The 21411-nt window shown below is 38.5% G+C and overlaps 1 protein-coding gene across 2 annotated transcripts; it reads left to right on the top strand.

Annotated features, from left to right (window-relative positions):
• Window positions 1-517: 517 nt before the first annotated feature.
• LOC124262560 (CD109 antigen-like) lies at window positions 518-20650 on the top strand. Of its 2 annotated transcripts, none has more exons than XM_046697061.1 (37): window positions 518-617; window positions 1014-1087; window positions 1586-1779; window positions 2079-2104; window positions 2908-3067; window positions 3238-3308; window positions 3685-3813; window positions 4148-4187; window positions 4384-4468; window positions 4691-4802; window positions 5676-5900; window positions 6365-6598; window positions 7304-7402; window positions 7658-7720; window positions 8142-8333; window positions 9031-9180; window positions 9332-9415; window positions 10130-10205; window positions 10791-11058; window positions 12589-12706; window positions 12929-13042; window positions 14590-14694; window positions 14871-14999; window positions 15670-15808; window positions 16122-16298; window positions 16553-16634; window positions 16748-16904; window positions 17434-17508; window positions 17620-17797; window positions 18000-18205; window positions 18368-18517; window positions 18658-18720; window positions 19003-19112; window positions 19483-19630; window positions 19885-19987; window positions 20190-20281; window positions 20542-20650. In XM_046697061.1, the coding sequence occupies exons 2-37, from the start codon at window positions 1038-1040 to the stop codon at window positions 20548-20550; spliced, it is 4413 nt and encodes a 1470-aa protein (XP_046553017.1). In that variant the 5' UTR covers window positions 518-617; window positions 1014-1037; the 3' UTR covers window positions 20551-20650. The 2 variants fall into 2 exon arrangements, with proteins under 2 accessions (XP_046553017.1, XP_046553016.1); XM_046697060.1 differs by having other exon boundaries at window positions 518-613; window positions 1012-1087.
• The last annotated feature ends 761 nt before the right edge of the window (window positions 20651-21411 follow it).

The raw sequence follows: 21411 nt of genomic DNA on the forward strand, positions 1-21411 counted from the left end.
GTAAGGTCACCATACTTGGGATCAGGAGAACTTACGGTGCCTCTGCTATTTAAAAGGCAGGCTCCTTCTAAGGCAAGACTACCCATGCAACAAGTTAATGTACCAGGCGACCATCACCTCTCCTGCAGTATATCTTCTAAAGTCTCTAAAACAAACAAAACATTAACTCACGCCTATGTCCAACGTGGCCATGTCCAGTTTATCTAGGACGAGGTCACTTCATCTGGAATCTTATCACAACCTCATAGATAAAAACGCCTCTGAAAATAGAAAACAAGGGGTAGCAATGTACATGTATCCCTCGCCCCCATACGATATAGAGGACATAGGCCAACATGTCGTAGAAACATTGAAAATTATCGTCAAAGCTTCATTACCAGTAGGCGTTGTTTTTCTCTTCAACGCCTCGGCGTGAGAGCGTCCGTCTGCAATCGTAGGCTGTGCAGTACTGAGGGCGGACAGATAAGATAGGAGGTGTTCTATATAAGCCAGGCACCAATACTTGACGCCAGTTCCGGGCACAGCGGCAAGCCAGGTGCGACAATAACGAATAGATAACAGCCGAGACAAGAAGAGAACACAGGACCAAGTCCTTAAACAGCAGCAAGAGAGAGTAGGTTGCAAATCATTGAAACTGTTAAATAAGAGACACTGTGAAAAGCACATTGTCAAGACTATTTACGTTAGTTTTGTTCAACATGAGGCAAGTGAATTTAGATTATGTTAATTATAAACGAAAGCTTTAGAACTAAACAATTAATTGTTCTATTTCTTCAGCTTGGATATGCCTATAATCATTTGGCAACCTAATATCAGTTTGAAATACGTGAAGTATATCACTGTCAATTTTTAATTGTCCCTTAAGACTGGAGCTTAGAATATATGAAATATTTGTGTTTTAATCTTTGCATGTCCCTTTTTGTTCAATCACTCGTTTTTGACGTATTTCTGTCAAACTATAATACTGTGTAGCAATCAGTGTTAAACCTTGGTCAACTGTGTTCTTCATAGAGGCGACCACTACCTGGAACTCAACCATGTGGAAACTACTGCTACTGACACTAATCAGCGTTGTAAACGCTAAAAAGTAAGTAGTTAAGACACTTTACTGCAAGGTATTGACTTATGTAAGTCTTCTTTTGGTGTTTCTTAGATCATAAATCGGAAACGTATTTGGGAAAATCGAAATTGGCAGATTTGTATTCTAGTATAATAATATAAGTATAATAATATACATGCGATTTTTCCCGATTTTGAAACACCAAAGCCGTTTACTCACTTATATGGCTTGGGTTAAGAAGGGCACATACTGGAACTAGAAATTATATAACTAGAAATTATTAACTGTCTAGTTAAATATTTCTTATGTACTGTAGACATGATGTATTTAATTAATTATGGAAAGAGTTATATCACTATTACTCAAACAGATGACTGTAACTACTTTATTTCGGGGGTAATTGTACATTTTTGTCATGTCAACCCTGACTCGTGACAACTACTGTTTTGAAACGTTAAAATATGAACTCCAGTATGTAAAGAATCGAAATCAGTTCATTCATTTTGTAATCTCTCTCTTTTGCAGCTCCTTTCTGATCCTTGCCCCGAAGACCATCAGCCCCTCGACAACCCTGCGTCTGGGGGTCAACTCCCTAAACGCCACCCAGGACCTGACTGTAACAGCACGTGTACAGACACAAGAGTGGAGTAACTACCCCTACTACCACTATGAACAAATCTACGTCGACCATGCTAACACATCGGACAGTGTTATGGCAGGTAGGTCATGGCCATTGTACCATAAAAGTAGCCGACGGATATTATATGAACCCGAACTGCCATTAGTTTTGTACACGTGTGGTGGGTCATGAAACCAGTTTAAACCATTAAACCTGGTTTGTTTCGAATGGTTTTAACACAAATGTAAAAAAATACTTCGTTTGTACAGAGATTATGTTTCTAGATCAAGTGCGTTGCTCTGTTAAATGGCGATCTCAATCATTTGTTATGACACGTTCAAACACACCTGGTGATAATATGAAATAAGTCTTATTGTCTTTACAATTTGCATTTTTCAGGAGACGCCGGCGTCGTGGAACTGAAGGTAAATTGAGATAGTGTTTTGTCATCAAACAAACCTGCAAAATAGCCCGAAAACCCCTTTCTATAAGCACAAGGGTGCGGTTGGGTAGCCCTGTTGCCACTCGCTCACCGTAAGCACAAGCAATTGCCGCTGAAAGAAGTGAAAATCGTTTGACTTTATTTGTGTTCATGAACAATCATTTTCCGGGCTAAATCATTCAAGGTCTCAATAAAACCTTTCAAATGTTTAAAATTGGACTTATGGATGGCATTTCCAAATTTGACCCACCTTGACCAAAATGGCGGTATAAGTCCGATGACACTTGTCGTCTGATGATACGCTCCTGTGGTTTTTCAGGGAAACACTTGCCCTGAGTGCCTTTTGCGAACACCAGGTGTCATGAATATTGTTATCGATTAAGAAATACGTGCTTGTGACACAGTCGGGAGGTACAAAGGACTGTTTACAGTATCTATCTTGTCAATCAGGTTTCGCTGTTGATCACTGATTCGGGTACATAAGGATGCTAATGAGCATTGAGTTACATATAATCATAAAAATTTAGAAACAAGTAATGACTTTATATCTTCAGATTGTATAGAGAAATACAATAACAAGTTTTCAATATCCCTTTTGAATTAAATTTAAAATACTCACCCCAAAATGTCCCATAAAATCAGGAAAACGTTCTTTATGTGCCCCAGTCCATCCGACAATAATAAGACAAACACCCTTTCATTTGTGTTTCAAATACATTTAATCTTCCATCAACACTCAACGACTACTGTGTGTTCATGCACCAATGCCATGTGTATATCCCACAGGTCCCACAACATCTGAAGCCTGACAACTACATCCTCAAGGTTCAGGTGGAGACCACCTCTGGAGAGGAACACGTCAAAAGCTACAACCTGCAGTACTACAGCAAATACCTGTCCACATTTATCCAGACAGACAAGGCCATGTACAAACCCGGATCGCTGGGTGAGTGGCACATATACGCAAATATATTCCAAGTTTTTCAAATTAATTTCTTCTCCAATCATCAGTTGAGTACTCTTGAAGTCTCTTTACGCAACAATCTATTGAAAAAGAATCAGTGAGGTACCATCTCTGTTACAAGACTTTGCATGTATTTACTTCCTATGTTGCAGTCAACTTCCGTGCATTCGCCGTGTACTCTGACCTCCTTACCTATACCGGAAACATGACAATCGAGATGTTTGTAAGTTTGTTATACCCTGCCTCAAACACACATACGTATTTAATTTATTTTCGTAATCATATTATTATGAATCTAGCCATCTGCTAACAGAGAAGTTTTCTTGGAACATACTGGAGATTTTTTATATTGGAGGTGATTTAGAAATGAGTCTGTAAATGTATCAGTCCTTGTATCATTGAAAGGAGGCATAAAGATGAAGTTTTCCTGACCACTAAAACACCTTATATAAGTGAGTGAGTGAGTGAGTGCGTGAGTGAGTTTAGTCTTACGCCACTTTTAGCAATATTCCAGCAATATCAAGGCGGGGGACAGCATAAATGGGCTTCACACATTGTACCCATGTGGGACTCCTTATATATCACTCCTTATATTGCAGGACCCCAGCAATAACAAGCTGATGCTGATGAAGGAAGTGATAGACCCGTCTGGTGTCGTCACTCGGTCCTTCAAACTCAGCGCCATGCCCATCCTCGGACATTGGAAGATCAGGGTGTCCATTCCCGATGTGAGGAAGATGCCAAACATATGATTGCTTTTCTCGGGTTAAATGTGACCATTAGCTCTTATGTCAACCAATCCCTGAATCAAATTTATTCTATCATTGTTGTTTTGTGGATAAATTGTAATAACATATCTATGATATGATACCAGAACAGCGATCATTTATAGAATGCCAAAGTCAGAGAATAATCAGTCTCATGACAAAACAGATTTCATACTGCATAAAAGGCAAAATAGTGGTGGAAATTATATGAATGACAATCGGCATTTTAAAATATATTACCGTAAATAACCATGTCACTAAAGAACAGTGTTACAAATGTACTTTACTTTCACAGGGACCGACAGAAGAAAAAACGTTTGAGGTGTCAAACTACAGTAAGTGGAACCCATAATATTAACTCGACATGTACAAACACATACAGAAAGTCTTTATCAAGAAATCATACAAATAAATTGTTCTTAGAATGTGTAAACTGTTTTAACAGCTCTGATTTTATGGGAAATAGTTTGTGGTATCGGTAAATACAGTTGTTCAATTTAATTTACGATCCGCGCTTTTATTTTTATCCAGAACTGCCACGATTCGAAGTAACAGTCGATGTTCCAAGTTTTGCTCTAGTAACAGATCGAGATATCAAGGGCAAAGTTAGTGCCAAGTAAGTGAATCGTAAAGAGTTCATGTGCAATTGTCAAACGATTTCTTTTCATAAATGATATAAAACTCTGAGACCAGATTTCACTTGATTCCCTGAAAGACTAAATTATTCATTATTTTCAACAACTATTTGGTTCAAAAGCTATATTCGTTATTGTTCTTAAATAGCTATATTTCTTACTTGGTGTCCAATTGAGAAATAGAAGTCATTTGTTCTGTGCAGGTATACATTCGGCGAGGGAGTGAAAGGTGTTGCAGAAATACATGCTAAGATTGTTGGATCTTATTCTGGATCTTGTTCTTCTGAGCAGCCCGCCATCCTCATGTCCTTCCCGGTATGTACACACTTAAGGTTCTACAGCCACAGCTCATACGCTGTGTGAACATTTTGTGTTTAATAGGCATTTATATATCGTGAGTTTCTAAGTAAAGATTCCTTTTGGATACAGTATTATTTTCAAGTATCTTCCAACATTTACTTCCTATGCTTATGTCTGAAAGGAAAACTAAGATATATCAATGCAGGTATTTTGACTGTTTTGTGAGATTAAAATATATATGTAGAGAATTTACTATTTTCCCTGATTAACCACCTCCCAATGGATCCAACAAGAAGAAATTATGATGCTGTGAATAACATATCTGATACTATACGGTTCCTTTTCTCACAATTATCCAACGTAAAATATAACTACACCAGAATGTTCCCAGAGGAGATTCTGGCTTCTTACAGACGGCTCCCCAAAGCTTCCTTTTAACACTCGCCAAATGTAGAAATTGCTGAGTCAGACCTTGTGAAGCATCTGATTCTCCTATCAATTAATGATTTGGAGATTATCGCTTTGGAAATTGAAATTTTTGAATTAATTTTGAATTATCAGCCTTTTGCTATTGGGCTTAATGTCCAGAGTTTGTTATTGCGCAATCAACTTTAGCGCTATGGGTTCCTTGGTGATTTTTTGGAGGCGATTCTGACCACTGGTTTAGGAGCTATGTTTGGTACAAAATACGGCGGAATAATAAATAGTAACGATTACAATAGGTCTCCTGCCTGGAGGCAAGGAGCCCTAATTAATGACTTGCCACTATATTCATTGAACAAAGCTTGAATAGAGCTTACTGCGGCGTTAACTAGACATGTCATTATTCAAGATGAAATAGCCGAAATAACAGCTCCAAATTATAGCTCAGATATATATTCCGTACAGCTTGATGGGGAAAGTAAGTTCACGGTCCCAATGGTGGAGGTTCAACACCTCAGCTCCTACCTCAATGGTAAGCAGCTGGAGATCCAGGCATTTGTGACTGAGACTCTGACAGGCAAGAAACTAAACGGTTCGTCGGTCACCACCTTCTACAGCAATGCCATCAAGATGAAATACCTCGACTACAGTGCTCGTGATTTCAAGCCTGGCCTTATCTACAGTGGCACGGTAAAAAACATTGTGACATCCATATGAATGCATCCCAATATTTATTTTCTGTTATGAACTTCTATTAGAACAAACGTTGTAGCCTGGTGCTTAACTTTGATGTATTTGCATTAAGCATCTTTGTGCTCAACACGCCTCGTAACTTCTGCCTCCAATGACATCTGAAAATGTTTTGCATTTTGCTGACAATACAAGACAAATCGTATGGATAACAACTTCTTTATTTCTTTCTCACGACGTTTCTGGGCTAGTTCTTGTCCTACAAAAAAAGCTGTTATCTATGAGATTTGTCTTGTATTACTACACCAATTTCTAAATGCCTTTGAAGAACTGCATGTGACATTTACTGAATTGTCAGGTATACAGTTTGACTGTTTTGAAAAAAAAAATAAAGTTTGCTTACACAAATGGAACTGCTATGTCGAAATTTAATACAATTAACGTTTTATTTCATTAAATTTCAGATGAAAATCTCCCTGCAAGACGATTTGCCCCTGCCTACACCCAGAAAGAATGTGACCATCTACCCATGTGTGACGTACCGCATCAAAGTCCCGAACCAGGAGAAGTACCATAGCTGCGACTCCAACTTCCAGGGGACCTATGGTATTACCGAAGAGACATTCCCAGTTCCTGCTGATGGTCTTGTAGATGTCAAACTTATGATACCAGAGGATGCAGTCTCGGTTACTATCACGGTGAGCAGTGCTGGTGATAATTTAAGAATGTGATGAGATTGTCAATTAAGTTTCTAAAGCTGTTTTGTTTTAACAACAGACGTGATACTCAAACAATCCATTCTCCTTGACGCACAACTTTCAGGGTGGTGAATGAAAATTAAGAGAGGTTTGTGGGATTTCTTAAGATTACTTAGGGACCGACTACTTCGTATTGGGAACAACGCAGTTGGGATTTTTTGCGACTAGGTATGGTTTTACTTAGATCAACAAAATCAAATATTAGTTTTTAATATAGACTATTATACTATAAAAAAGATCCAACAATGTGTGTTTGGTGTCTGACAATTTCATTTTTGTAAAGTCAGAAGTACAGTTTTTGTGGGATAATTAACGTTTCTTCCCTCACTCCCTCTGCCCAGAAGTTGCAGCCTACTGCAGCCTTCTTTAGCGACTAAACAGTAATAGCCAAGGGTTTCAAGACAAAAACATATTCCATTTATCCGAGGTGTATTTCCCGCGTTTGTTGGCTGTATGTCACTGACACCTTTAACTGTGGCCATAATTTATTCCCCAAATATATTTTATGTAATATATTTCAATAGTTAACCGACACGACATTGTGTTTTGACGCATATTGATGGTTATAATCAAGGCTTCACATGATAACCAGAAGAAAACAATCATTTTGGTTTCGATGCTTACAATTCTCTATGCGTTTTACAGGCCTTCTATGGTGAAACATCGATTTCATGGACGATAAAGAAAGCCTACTCCCCATCAGATTCCTTCCTCCAGCTCTACATCCACGACACCAACGTCACGGTAAATAATATTTATTTTACAGTATGTATTTGGAAGACATAATTAATGAAAATTACTTCCATGCTGATAAGCGTATACTATATCACCGATCATTCTGTTAGTCCAACTATATAATCTGCTATTCGTAAAATAGTTTTATTTTTATATATGAACATTCAAAATATTTAAACACACATTTTATGTTTCGTTTCTAATGGGTATTCATAATGTTTGTAATTTCCGTTCTGAATACACTTGTCCCTGTTGTATTTGCAGGCGGGCGAAGATTCCAATATCTTTATAAATTCCACCCGGCCACTCGACACAGTGTGGTATGAGGTAAATAGATCCAATCTCCAATGTCCAAAGTTGCTCACAATTTCAGAATGGGTTAATCAAATGTTTAACGCCAGTCCATAATTGTAATGTAATTAGTGTTGTTTTCATAAATGATATTATATGGTAATCAAAGTGGTTTTTGATGACTGATATGTTGACGACATTACAATATGAAGTTAGTATTAATGTAATCAAGTCTAACTCTCACAAATAATTGAACTGCCACATATAATTTGTATTCTCCTATTGTCAATCTGGAACATCCACCCCCCAAAAAACCCCAACAAAACAAAACAACAACAAACAAACAAATGAACAAAAATACACAAACAAACTAAATGAAAACAAGAAAACTTTCTGGATTAGTTGACAGTGTTCATGGGTCACCTTCCTACACATATGTTCAATCTGCTTTGCAAAGGTCATCTCTCGTGGGTCCTTTGTTACTGCCGGACATGTCGATGGTGGAATGAAGAAGAGCCTGAACCTAACTCTTCCAATCACTCCCAAGATGGCGCCTCATGCTCGCGTCCTTGTCTACTCCGTCCTTGATGATGGCGAGGTTATTGCAGACAGCACAAACTTTGAAGTGAAAGGTCTTTTTACCAACAAGGTAATGACTACAACAGAAGGCTAATTAAATTAGATATACATAAACCTTTCGCGTTGACTTGGGTGCAACAGCGATTTTTCGTTGATCCATTTGTAAGCTCCAAGCCTTGATTTCGAGCTGGGATAGGACATTTCTTATAGTACCCTCAGTCTATTTTATTTTTCTGAGATAATACGAAATGCGAATTCTTAAATCTGAAATGGAGACATCAAATCTAACGTTTGAACGACGTGACAAAACATTGTCTATAGGGTCATGAATGGTGGAAGCTTCTGCCACAATCAGTAAAAATGACGCCCCGTTGCTTTGGACCCCTTCACAAAGAATGCCAACAATGAAATAATTGTTATAATGTCCCGAAAGAATATATCAAAGAATGTTATTTGTTTGGTGTAGAGTACACACATAAAACACACCATTATGAAGGGCTAACCTTGTAGTATTTGTTGACGACAAGAAGTTGTTCACAACAACGTATGGTATGGATTTACAACTTCTTTATTATGTTGAGGTTCATGAGGCGTACAGATTCATCTCCATGTAGATGGCGGATCAGATGCTTGATGGGCATTTAGAAGTTGAAGAAGTTGTTATTGAACAACACATACAAAATAAATATTCCGTTTGTTATATGAATAGTGCATTATAACGCATTTGTGCCATGACACATATATAACAAATTTCATTGTATTTCCAGGTGGCACTCGAGTTCAGCAAGAACGAATCTCAGCCCCATGAAGACATTAATGTCAAGGTTTCAGCTGACCCACAGTCATTGGTCAGCTTGCTAGTTGTTGACCAATCAGTGACTCTCTTGGCCAGCGGAAATGACATCACGAGTGATATGGTTTGTATACCAATAATATATATCACACTTATCACAAAGCAAACGTAACCGCAGCTTCATGTACAGATTACATCCAAGGAAGCATAACAATCATTTCATTATTGAATCACTGTCATTGACGATCTTATACAATACTTGTGTCTCTTAAAAGGTGGAGACTGAACTGAAGTACTATGACAACCGCGGAGTTAGCAACAACTATGAAGGAGAGACAGATGCAAGTCAGGTGTTCAGGGTAGGTTTTACATTGTTTCAGGCTTGATATCTGCACACACATATTGTGTAACTTGATATCTGCACACACATAATGTGTAACTTGATATCTGCACACACATATTGTGTAACTTGATATCTGCACACACATATTGTGTAACTTGATATCTGCACACACAAAATGTGTAACTTGATATCTGCACACACATGTGTAACTTGATATCTGCACACACATAATGTGTAACTTGATATCTGCACACACATAATGTGCTATGTAATGAGTTCCACATGTAGCTTGACACTTTCCTGGTGATATATAACCGGGTTTTAGGTTGCAGTGAGCAGTCACATTTTAATACTTACATACTAGTTTTAGACCTTTATCTGTGATCATTTAGTTATTTTACTGTCCTTGGTTGACGGGTTTTAGTTTGAAATGTATTGCTTGAAATCATATAACTTGATCAAGTCACAATAAGGCTGAAATACTGCCGATGTGACTTAAATCAAACTTACTCACTTTTCCAAAGAAATTATTTGTTGGAGAAGATGATGGAAGAAGAATGTGTGGCGGTAGTAATTATATCAACAAATATTCTCCACCGACATCGTTTCCACATGAATGCACACGCTGACATATTTCTAATAGTTTTCCAAATGAATTAAGGTGTTACAGCCTCATAACTAGAAATTGAAAATGCAATGTTCACCATATTCCTATTCACTATCGTTACAGGATGCCAATGTTGCAATCTACACTGATGCCACCATCCCATACAATCCCAGCGGCATTGATTACGGCCATGGATCTGGTATGGAAAATACCAAAGCAAAAAATACCATTAACATTGTAGTTGCAGAAGATTTACAAACATAAACTACATTCACATTCAGATTACAGGTAGACAAATAACAGGAAGCTGCACGAATTTTAAGTATGACTGAATCAAATTGAATTCGAATTTCCAAAAATGAAGTCCATGCTCCTGTTATTCTTTCTGGAGGGATCTAGTCGGATAGCTTCAATTCATTTACAAACAGCAGTTTTTCTGCGCACCTGATGATGTTTTCAAGCTGTGGATTATAATTGATTTACAATCATTTCCCTTTCAACAATCATTCTTCAATTCTCATAGTTCATAGTCTACTGGGATCTAATGTTTTTAAGTTCAGTGCCTACCAATGACTGTCATTCTAACACTGGATGTTGCAAATTTCATAGTGGTCGCAATTTAAAATCATTTTTTTCTATGAGAGACGGAGGGGTAGCCTAATGGTGAATACGTTTGCCCGTAAGGTCGGGGTTCAATTCCTCATATGGGTACAATGTATAAGCCATTTTCTGTGAATTTGCTGTGATTCTGTGATTTTAAAACATACTCCTTTTTTCTTTTCAGTGTCCACTCCTGGCTATCATTATAACACGTTTGCACCTATCGGCTACACACCCATGCCGGGTGCAACACCCTACATGGGTCCGACGCCTTACCCGAATGGCTTCCTGAACGGCATGCCAATCCCAACAGCTCTTCCCGCGATGCACCATATGACCAGCGTGAACCCAAAGCCATCCGGAGTCATCAACCCTCAGCAACCATTGAAGGAAGTGGGAAGAGTAAGGAACTTCTTCCCTGAAACATGGCTATGGACCAACACGACCATTGGGTAAGATATGTTTCTAAATCTGACCATCTTGCTCGAAACACACATAAGATACATATGTAAAAATGAAACATGTTTACAAGTATCTGTGAAAAACAAACTTTATAGTGGAAGGCACTGTATGAATGTAAATACCGTGGAGGTCCGGATTAGAATTGGTCTTCAACATTCCATGCTTGTTGTAAGTGGCGACTAACGGGATTGGGTGGTCAGGTTCGCTGACTTGGTCGATGTATGACGTATCCCAAACATACAGATCAATGCTCATTATGTCAATCACTGGGTTGTCTGGTGCAGACTCGATTATATACAGTCATCATTATATACAGTAATCATTATCTACGTCATATTGCTGACGCGGCAGTAAAAACAAACACTCTAAGTATATATGTCAATTCGTTGTGGAATGCAACTTCTGATACACTGAATTGAGTGTGAGTGAGTGAGTTAAAATTTATCGTCACATCGGCAATATTTCAGCCATATCGTGACGAGAACAATTTATTGGTATACATATTAATTAATGGTAAATTATAAATAAACTGTCAACGAAGGACAGTAAAATAATTAGATTATCACAGAGATGAATTTAAAACTAGTAATTAAATCTAAAACATTTAAACTATAAATGACAATACAATATAAAAACAGGCTAGGATTGCCAACGACTGAAGGTAGATCACTATACTAGAGACAATGGGGAACTACAGTATAGTTGCTTCCTGCATGGGCCCTAGCTTGATTTACATCATCCCTTCAGCCGCTAGCAATTGAGACAAATCTAGCCATATATTCAAATCGCACAAATTATACGATTAAAAAAGTCGAAAGTTTAATTTAACTTGAATGTTATGGGACTTACGTACCCTCTCAGGAGGACAATAATTTTACAGTACTTTAACCCCCTTTGAGGATACAGCCACTAACAATCTGAGTTATTAATTCAAACTTCCAATCATAAAAGATTTATCTATTTACAAGTTGCTTAACAAATCTATTTCTTATAAAAATGCAAGAATTTAATGAAAACTGATCTTAAAGATCCTTCATAGTTCGTGATTTTAAATAGTTATCCCTTGTGATGGAATATTCAACACAGTCAAGCAAGACATGCCACTGAATTGATATGATACGATCCAGCCAACAGTTTCATCAACATACAAAAATATAAAGTAAACAGTTATGAACTGCAAGGGCCGCTAAATTTACTTTTAACCGTAGTTCGCTTCGACTTAAACATATAGCAAGTGGACGGTACTAAACACCTTAGCTTCTCACATCCGACAGTTCGTGTTCGTTATAGTGAGTGAGTGAGTGCTGTTTTACGCCGCTTTTAGCAATATTCCAGCAATATCGCGGCGGGGGACACCAGAAATGGCCTTCACACATTGTACCCTTTTGGGAATCGAACCCGTGTCTGTAGCGAACGCAATAACGACTAGGCTACCCCACCACCGCGTGTTCGTTATAAACGCGGTTTAAACTGATGTTGAAGAATTCGTTCCTCATTGACATTGCGCATCTTTCCCTCAGTTCCAATGGCATTGCAAGCATATCTGCAACTGTCCCCGACACCATAACGTCATGGTTGGCTACAGCATTCGCAGTTAACCCAGTGTCCGGGCTCGGAGTAACAGACTCCGCATCCAAGGTAGATACTGCAAAACATAAAAGAAATCTTTGTTTCAATCACATTTAAATAATTTTTGTATATTTTTGCAAGAATGTAAATTTTATTTCCTATTTTAGCAAACCGCAATTGGTTTACATTTTTACATTTAGAGACAATTTTGACTATTGGAATGTTTTATGTTAAGGCAACCAATTGAAATAGTATCTTATATTTATATGTGTAACATGTTTTGTTTTTCAGATGAAGGTTTTCCGTCCATTTTTTGTGAGCGTTGATGTCCCAATGTCTGTTATCCGTGGTGAGCAAGTTGTGGTTCAGGCCAGCGTCTTCAACTATCTGCAGACTGATCTCGATGTGAGTCCCACAATTCTGAGTGAGTGAATGAGTAAAAATTAATAGTCACATTGGCAATACTTCAGCCATATCGTCACTTAAAAGTTATAAATTCATAATAGACACAATTAAATTGTAAAAACCTGCCAACAAAGGGCAGTAAAATAACTATATTATCACAGAAAGAGAATTAAAGCTAGCATGTAACTGTAAAATGCGAAAACTGTTATGGACAATACAATCTAAAAACGGCCTGGAGATCACCAGCGACTGAAGGTACGTCACCATACTAGGGACCGTGGGGACTATGATTTTGAAAATACAGAAAATCTAATTCCAGTTACGTGATTTCCCGACAATATAACCGTAATATATCTCCACTGTATTCTCTCGACTATGCCATGTGCGATCACTATCGAATACCCTGCCCCATTGATAGCACCCGTCACGGTGTCGTGCCGGGAAGGCTAAAATTTATTTTTCAGATGTCCCGGGAAGGCTAAAATGTATACATGTATTTCGGATTTCCCTGGAGAGCTAATTTCCAAGGGAGTAGGGGAGTACCGCCAAAGATAAAGATACGGTGTCAGGAAGCATAAGCCATGTCGGAAATAGATAGATTTCTTTTCAAAACATTGTTATAGTAGAGTGTTTAGCTTCTTCGCTTGTTTACAACTTTATTTAAGTGGCGTTTGTATTTCAGATGTATTTAATTATCAATAATTGCAAATATGTATTTCGAAAAAATCGAAAGTTGGAATAAGAGGTTGTAAGTAGCATGGTGCAAAGGTCACGTATTTGTAAACTACGTTTATGAATTTTTAACATCCAATTCAATAATTTGTCAGAGCCTCCCAGCGAGGCGCGCCGTGTTCATTCAGCCATATCATTGCATTGCAAGTACCGCGAAGGCTACGCTCACTGAACCGAGAAGCGTCACGACTTTAGCCTTCCCGGCCATGAACCCCCGTCAAATACAAAGACAAAATCAAACTCACATGCCACAGTTCAACGTGGTCATAAAGTTGGTCAAATGTTCTCCTCATGTCCGCCATAAAACGTTTTTAGCTTCAAACAGAGCTTTGAATGTTGTAACCTTAATCAAACAACTTTTGAAAGAGTGTTTCATGCTACACTTTGCAATTTTTGTTGAAAAAGATTGTCAATTGTATCTAAAAAAATTCATGTACAAACCAAAGGCCGGAGCTGCTGAAATATTGCTCAACTATTGACACTATTAGAAAGTTGAGGTCATCCCTCTTTCATAGAGTGTTGTGTGGATACCTTTTGTAACTTTGAAGCTTTGTTGCCAGGTCTTGATTCTGGTTCAGATGGATACTCAGTAGACGGAAATGTGGTATTTGGCAATAATTGAACGATATCAGATCAACGAGTGAAATGTAAAGTGATGTATTTTCTGTTTCTTTGAACTGCACTCTTTCCAGACGTAGTCCTGTTGAAGTGAACCCAACCCACAAAGTCAGTGAACTGATTATATATTTTGATAGTTATAGTACCTGTTTTCTGTAACTCTGTAAGAAACCCTATACCTGAATTATTCCTACTAGGTAATGGTGACAATGAAGAAGTCCAGCGAGTATGACAACATCCAGTATGATCCGTCCACTGCAAGTCTCAAGGCATTCTCTGCAGACCAAGTCAAAACAGTTCGCGTGAGTACATCCTTGCACTGCTACTTTCTTACTTCCCTTTATGAAATATTCTCTTTAAATCTCAGTATAGATCATGTTATCATATGGAACTTAATCGGTCCATTTGTCTTGCCATTAAGAAACTTTTGTATTGCTGGATAGTTCTATTGCATTTGTAAGAGTATGACGTCCTTCAGGTTGCCTCTGGTGATGCAATGACTGTGGACTTTCCCATCGTCCCTACCACCCTGGGACAACTTGACATCCAGGTGTCTGCCCGTTCTACTGCTGCTGCTGATGCCGTTCAGAGAAAGATCACAGTGGAGGTGCGTGTCGTATGCAATAGACGATTATTGATGTCATTTGCAAATTCTCTTTGTTCTTCCCTGTAGTCTCTGTTGTTCTACAGAGAAGATCGGGTTAGAATTGATCTTCAGTAACCCATGCTTGTCGTAACAGACGACTAACGGGATCGGGTGGTCAGGTTCGCAGACTTGGTTGATACCAAGTTGCGTATATTGATGCTCAGGCTGTTAATCACTGGATTATCTGTTCCAGAGTTGATTATTTACAGACCGCCGCCATATAGCTGGAATATTGCGGAGTGCGGCGTAAAACTAAACACACTCACTCTTCCCTGTAGTGGGCACTGTATCTATGTTACCGTGTTTCAAAATACGTGCATATTGGTTTATCTCATTGTTATTCGAGCTGGTATGTTTCATGCTACGGTCTTTATTAAGCTGTATCATGGCGGTGACAGACCAGTGGTGATTGGTGGATTGAACAACGATCCACATCATTACGGGAGAATGGAATCCATAAAATCACTCATCTTGACAATGTAAAAGTTCCAGGTGGCTCTTAGGATGGGTTGCAGGGATTCTTCCTCAGGACCGTAATGGAGTCGATGCTTGTCCATCTCATAAACTCCAATTATTAGACCACATTAACAAATACTCCTTACCATCATTCACGTATTTTAATCCCATTTAGCCGGAAGGTATCAGAAAGGAGACTAACTTCCCTGTCACCATCGATCTCCTGTCTGGCAACACCTACAACAAAACTCTGTCCATCCCTCTGCCAAACTACATCGTAAAAGACTCACAGAAAGCAAGAGTCAGGGCTTTTGGTAAGTGTGTTTCTCTCACATACTGATCCCATTCTTTTTCTTGATGTGTATAAAACGGAGGGATTTTTATACGATTTTGTTTTAAAGGTTTGAACTATTGAAGGACTGCTAAATGGTGACGTTTATCTTTTATTCATTGCAAACGTGAATTTCCAAACTTCATAACGGCAACTGCAAAATCCTATACAAGGAGAACATCGAGAGATAACATCGAGAACATCGAGAGATAACATGAATTTTCCCTTATCGCTCACAAGTGATGGACACCTCATTTATCACTTTACATGGTATCAATGTGTACTGTATGTTAAAGGCGACGTGGTGAGTCCCAGCCTCGATGGCCTGGACAGCCTTCTGAAGATGCCCACTGGCTGTGGGGAACAGAACATGATGGGACTAGCTCCTGATGTCTACATCTCCAACTACCTTGTCAGTGCCAAGAAATATGACGCCAAAATTGAACAGAAGGTCATTCCATTCATGGAGGAAGGTAATCATCAAGCTACAATAAGTTCGTTTGAGTCACTGCAAATATGCTGAAAAAGTTGAAAATAATACAATATTGTCATGAAATAGTCTGGATTACTGAAGAACATTATCTAATTGGAAATAATATGAAGAAATGTAAATCAAAGATATTCATTTGCATTGATTCATTTATCGAGGAAAAATAGTCCAATATTGATAAGTTTGACATAATGTGAATATCTTAAAGACTCATCGGCATCTGTTAATTTTTCTCAGGTTTCCAGCGTGAGTTGAGCTACCAACACAATGATGGCTCCTACTCCATCTGGGGGAACAGCGACTACTACGGAAGCACCTGGTAGGTGCAGTCTAAAGCTAAGAATTTGATTTAAATATATTTCTGAAAGGCACGTATTTTGCAGAATGTAAGGTAAATGTAAGTTGACTGGACATTTTGTTCATTTCTTTCAGGCTGACAGCATTTGTTGTGAAAACTTTCATCCAGGCTCGTCAGTATGTCTACATTGATGACCAAATCATTGCCCGTGCTGCCAACTGGCTTATGGGCAGGCAAAACACCAATGGTGACTTCCATGAGAACGGTTACGTGCACAGCTCTAGCCTACAGGTAAGTTTACAAATAGGAATACCCTTGCAACGCAGACGTAGGTGGTGAGAAAATGTATATTTCTTTCAAGGTTCTTTTGATTTTATAACCGTGAACTCTCAGGTCACATGTGAAAGGTTTATCGGGGACTGTTTTTCATTCATGCACAACTGAGGAGTCTTCATCGAGATTTCTAATTACTTAACTAAGTAAGCCCATCATGTTAACTATGCATTCGTCTAGTAAATTTATCTACACCCCCTTCACTTTTTTCCAAACGTCAACGTAAACGATTGCACCATCAGATCAGGAGAGCTGAACATTCCTTACACAATTCATACCACTATTCCGTGACCACTTTTCCTTTCTTCAACAAGAGATGCCAATTTAACCACTCTGATCTAAATTTTCCATTTGCCAAATAATTCCTAGAAAGTATGTTTATTTTGCAACTGTCATACCTGTCTGGTAAACTGTTATTTCTTTATATATAACACATTTAAATTGTTAACGTGGGATTAAGCTGATGATCATCACGTCTCTATTGTAGGGAGGATCTGGACACGGATACGCCCTGACAGCATTTGTTCTGGATGCTCTGCTTGAAGTCCGCGGTTTGGAAGGGGTACGTTTCAGCCTTTCTGATTTTTCTTTTCATTCTCGAACCGCCAATAGTTCCCTTGTGGTCACATTTAAACTACCTAATATTAATTTGTCATGTATGCATTTTCTTCAGGTGAATGCTCACAACTTGAACGACACTTTGCTCCGCGCCAGTGCCTTCCTTGAGTTCAACATTATACGGTTTGATGATGCCTACACTATCGCAATCGCTACCCATGCCCTAACCAAAGCAGGTAGCATTTTTGCTGAAGATGCCTTCAAGAAACTTGAACATGTTTCGAAAACCAAAGGTAATTGGGCTCAGTAGTAACTAGAGCATGTCAAAAACCGAAATATGCATATGTGTGCAGTCTTGTAAAGCCTCAATGGATCAATTACCCATATAATCTCCCGCTTCCTTATCAAAATACCAAGCTTATTAAGTGTCATATCATAAACACCTAAACCTTAAATAAAGAATTCACTGCTAAAATCAATTTGTAACCTCCACAGACGACATGATGTTCTGGGAGAGATACACCCACACCAGATCCAGCTACTGGAGACCATATCACCAATACGCTGACGCCATCGACATTGAGACAACAGGCTACGCTCTGAAGACATATGCTCTCAGGAAGGACTTTGTCAAAGGCCTGTCTGTCATGAAATGGCTCATTTCCACCAGGAATCCCAATGGTGGCTTCGTTTCCACTCAGGTATAGCAAACATGATTTCATTTAAATGAAAAAAGAGAAGAATATGATAAATGACATAGTACACAGTATTATGTGAACGCAGCATGAATTAACTTAAATTCACCATTCTTTTTCTATGATTTCATTTACAAAGTAATAATGTTTTGTGCATATAATTTCCAGGATACTGTTGTTGCTCTCGACGCCCTTTCTGCATTTGCCACCGTCATCAACTCAGATTCCTTCAAAATCAGCGCCGATGTCAGTTCTGGGAAATTCAGTAAACATTTTGAAATCAATGCCAAGAACGCCCTTGACCTTCAAGCTACTGATGTAAGTTATGACATTATTTAACATCAATACCATGCAACATACTGTAACTTCAAAATCATGGTAACATTATTCTGTCATTAAAGAATCTTTTTAACGTGGTAAATGCTTTCACAATTTACAAAGCCATTTTCCTCTTTCAGGCCAGTGAATTCACTGGTACTTTCAACGTAAATGCCCAAGGACACGGAGTCGGATACCTTGAGGTTTGTATCTTGGATAACACTTTTCTATACCATTTAGCTGTAAAAATAAGCTTAACGTTTGATGACTTAACCAACAGAGTTTTCCATCTGCCCATGGGCGCCCGATGACTCACTTGATTAGTGTCCAATGAAGCTTGTACCAAAATCAGAGCACCCGAATCCTTGATCATTACTTCATTTCTGGATTCATCTTTCTCATTATATTCATCTAAAAAGCTCATTGGAACGTTTGATTATTTTAAACAGGTTTGAAATCATGACAGGATATTTCGTTTTCCACAGATTGCATCTTTCTTCAACGTTGAAAAGCCAGTAGAGGAGCAATACTTTGATATCAGCCAAGACATAGAGATCGAGACACTGAACATGTACACACTCAGGGCCTGTGTCAGGTACGGACATTATGTGAAAGCTTTTGATGGAGGGTTGGTTTGGGTGAGATACAATGGCCATAACCATCATTTAGGAGTGTTTCTCATCAGTAATAGCAATTATTTTGTTGAGCCTATGCCTGTTTGACCCTGCAAACTGCAGCCCTACTGTCTCAAAATGCCTATCTCCTCTCACTCATTGCTAATTGATTTACCGAGGGATTGTACTTCTGATAGGTGGATGTTGCCTGTTATATCTGCATATATATCCTTAGATTACATCGTTCGATTCATTAGACAAATCTGCATATATTCTTACACGAAAAACATGCATTTAAACATTTGTTTTCAACACTAATATATCATTTTTGTGTTGTTCTTTATTCAACAGTTACACCAAATCGAGAACTAACAACATGGCCGTAGTCGAGATCACCGTCCCATCAGGCTTTGAACCGGATATGGAGTCACTGAATGACATCCGCAACTTACAGCGATCCGAACTGCTGGGCAAGAACTTTGTCTTCTACTTCAGCCATGTTAGTAACCATAATTTTGTTTGTAGTTAAATATTATAAAATGCAATTGGCGTCAAATGTGCTTTGATATGATATATACATATTCGTTTTACACATACAGTGATGTTCTACAAAGGGTTGCCTGAACAAGTTTCATGACTCACATTCAACCAACAGGATTCCTAGAATCTAATAACTTGATGAAGATCAAATTGTTGACAACTAATATCTGTTTTGAACTGCAGTATTTCAAGAATTATGTAATATGTTTCCAGCTTGAAAGCAGCGAAACGTGCATCAGGTTCACCGGCAGAAGGAATGGTCTGGTTGCTAAGCTACAGGCGTCGCCCATCCATGTCTTTGACTATTATGAGCCAAGTATGTTACACATATTTCTAATTTGATTCTAATCGGTGATGCATCGATAAGGTCACTGAATATGGCTTGTCATCATATTAGCAGTGTTGTCAAACGTCACACCCTTACAGGCTTGATTGTTATATCTTTGATATGTTTACTATTACATATTAATCCCGTGTATGGATGATGATAATGATGACGGTGGTACTCTCATCTTCAGCACACCAGGCTGTGGCGTTCTACAAACCACAGACCCTACATGATGCCACTGTGTGTGAAATCTGTGCCAACTGTTGCCAAAAGATAGTCCAGGTATGTAACTGTTGGTGATATGTTCTATGGCAGAGGTGAAATTTAACGTTTCACTATTTGAGAGTTAAAGTTTAACTAAAAAAAACCCTTAAAACAGATGTGTCTAAGTACCCAGTTAATTGACAGATTGCTTAATATTTAATTGATTAGAGGTCAGTGTGATCTATCCAATTTACATGTTAATTGCATTTAGTGGTATGTTTAAAACTATCAGCAACAATATGTAACGATATACAATTCTTTCTATGTTTTTCTTTCAGTCACACTAGACAAAACCACAGCATCATTTTGACTGACATGGTATGCCGCCAAAGCCTAAACTTTGTACAGTTGTTATCAAACACAATCGAATAAACTGTCAATCAATGATCAAGTATTTCTTGTTGTTTAACGACTAGGACTGCGAAACTATGAGCATCAGATGTAGTAAAGACTTAGACTCAACATTTTCTGACCGGTGGACGGTAGAATATGTGTTAGTATTGAGTTTGCCCACGAATCTGTTCTAAACCATCACAGTGTGCATCAAGCTGCTTCTTAGATATAGAAGCACAGAAAGCCTTCCATAGCTGTTGTAAAGTCATACACAGTTAAAAACGTCAAGTCCAGAGGATACTCAGATTCCATTAGGGGTAAAAGACAAATATCGATCACAATTACATGAATCAATCACTTAAAATCAGTGCTAACACCAGGTCAGGGTAAGCATGTAATTCCGCTAGAACCCGGCTTTTGCAGTCACACAGTCCCTCCCAGATACGGTACTCTCACACTGGCGTCGTCTATAATGATGATGGGGCATCTATTCTCACGCGGTTGATCTAGAAGGCGATGTGCTTACCTACATTTTGTTCCTCTGTACTCTAGTCTATCAAATTACATCAAGGTGACATCCAGGTCCAGATGCCTGCATGTTAATTTGTTTCATAACATGGTTTGATGTTAAACGCCGCACTCAGCAATATTCCAGATATATGGCGGCGGTCTGTAAATAATCGAGTCTGGACCAGTCAATCCAGTGATCAACAGCATGAGCATCGACCTGCGCAATTGGGATACGATGAAAGAACACTATAAACAACTTTCTCACATGACAAACAGAATAACTTTACATCATGGGTGGACTGTCA

This window comes from Haliotis rubra, unplaced genomic scaffold (genome assembly GCF_003918875.1).
Source record: "Haliotis rubra isolate DU_JTF1 unplaced genomic scaffold, ASM391887v1 Scf845, whole genome shotgun sequence".
NCBI classification, from domain to species: domain Eukaryota; kingdom Metazoa; phylum Mollusca; class Gastropoda; order Lepetellida; family Haliotidae; genus Haliotis; species Haliotis rubra.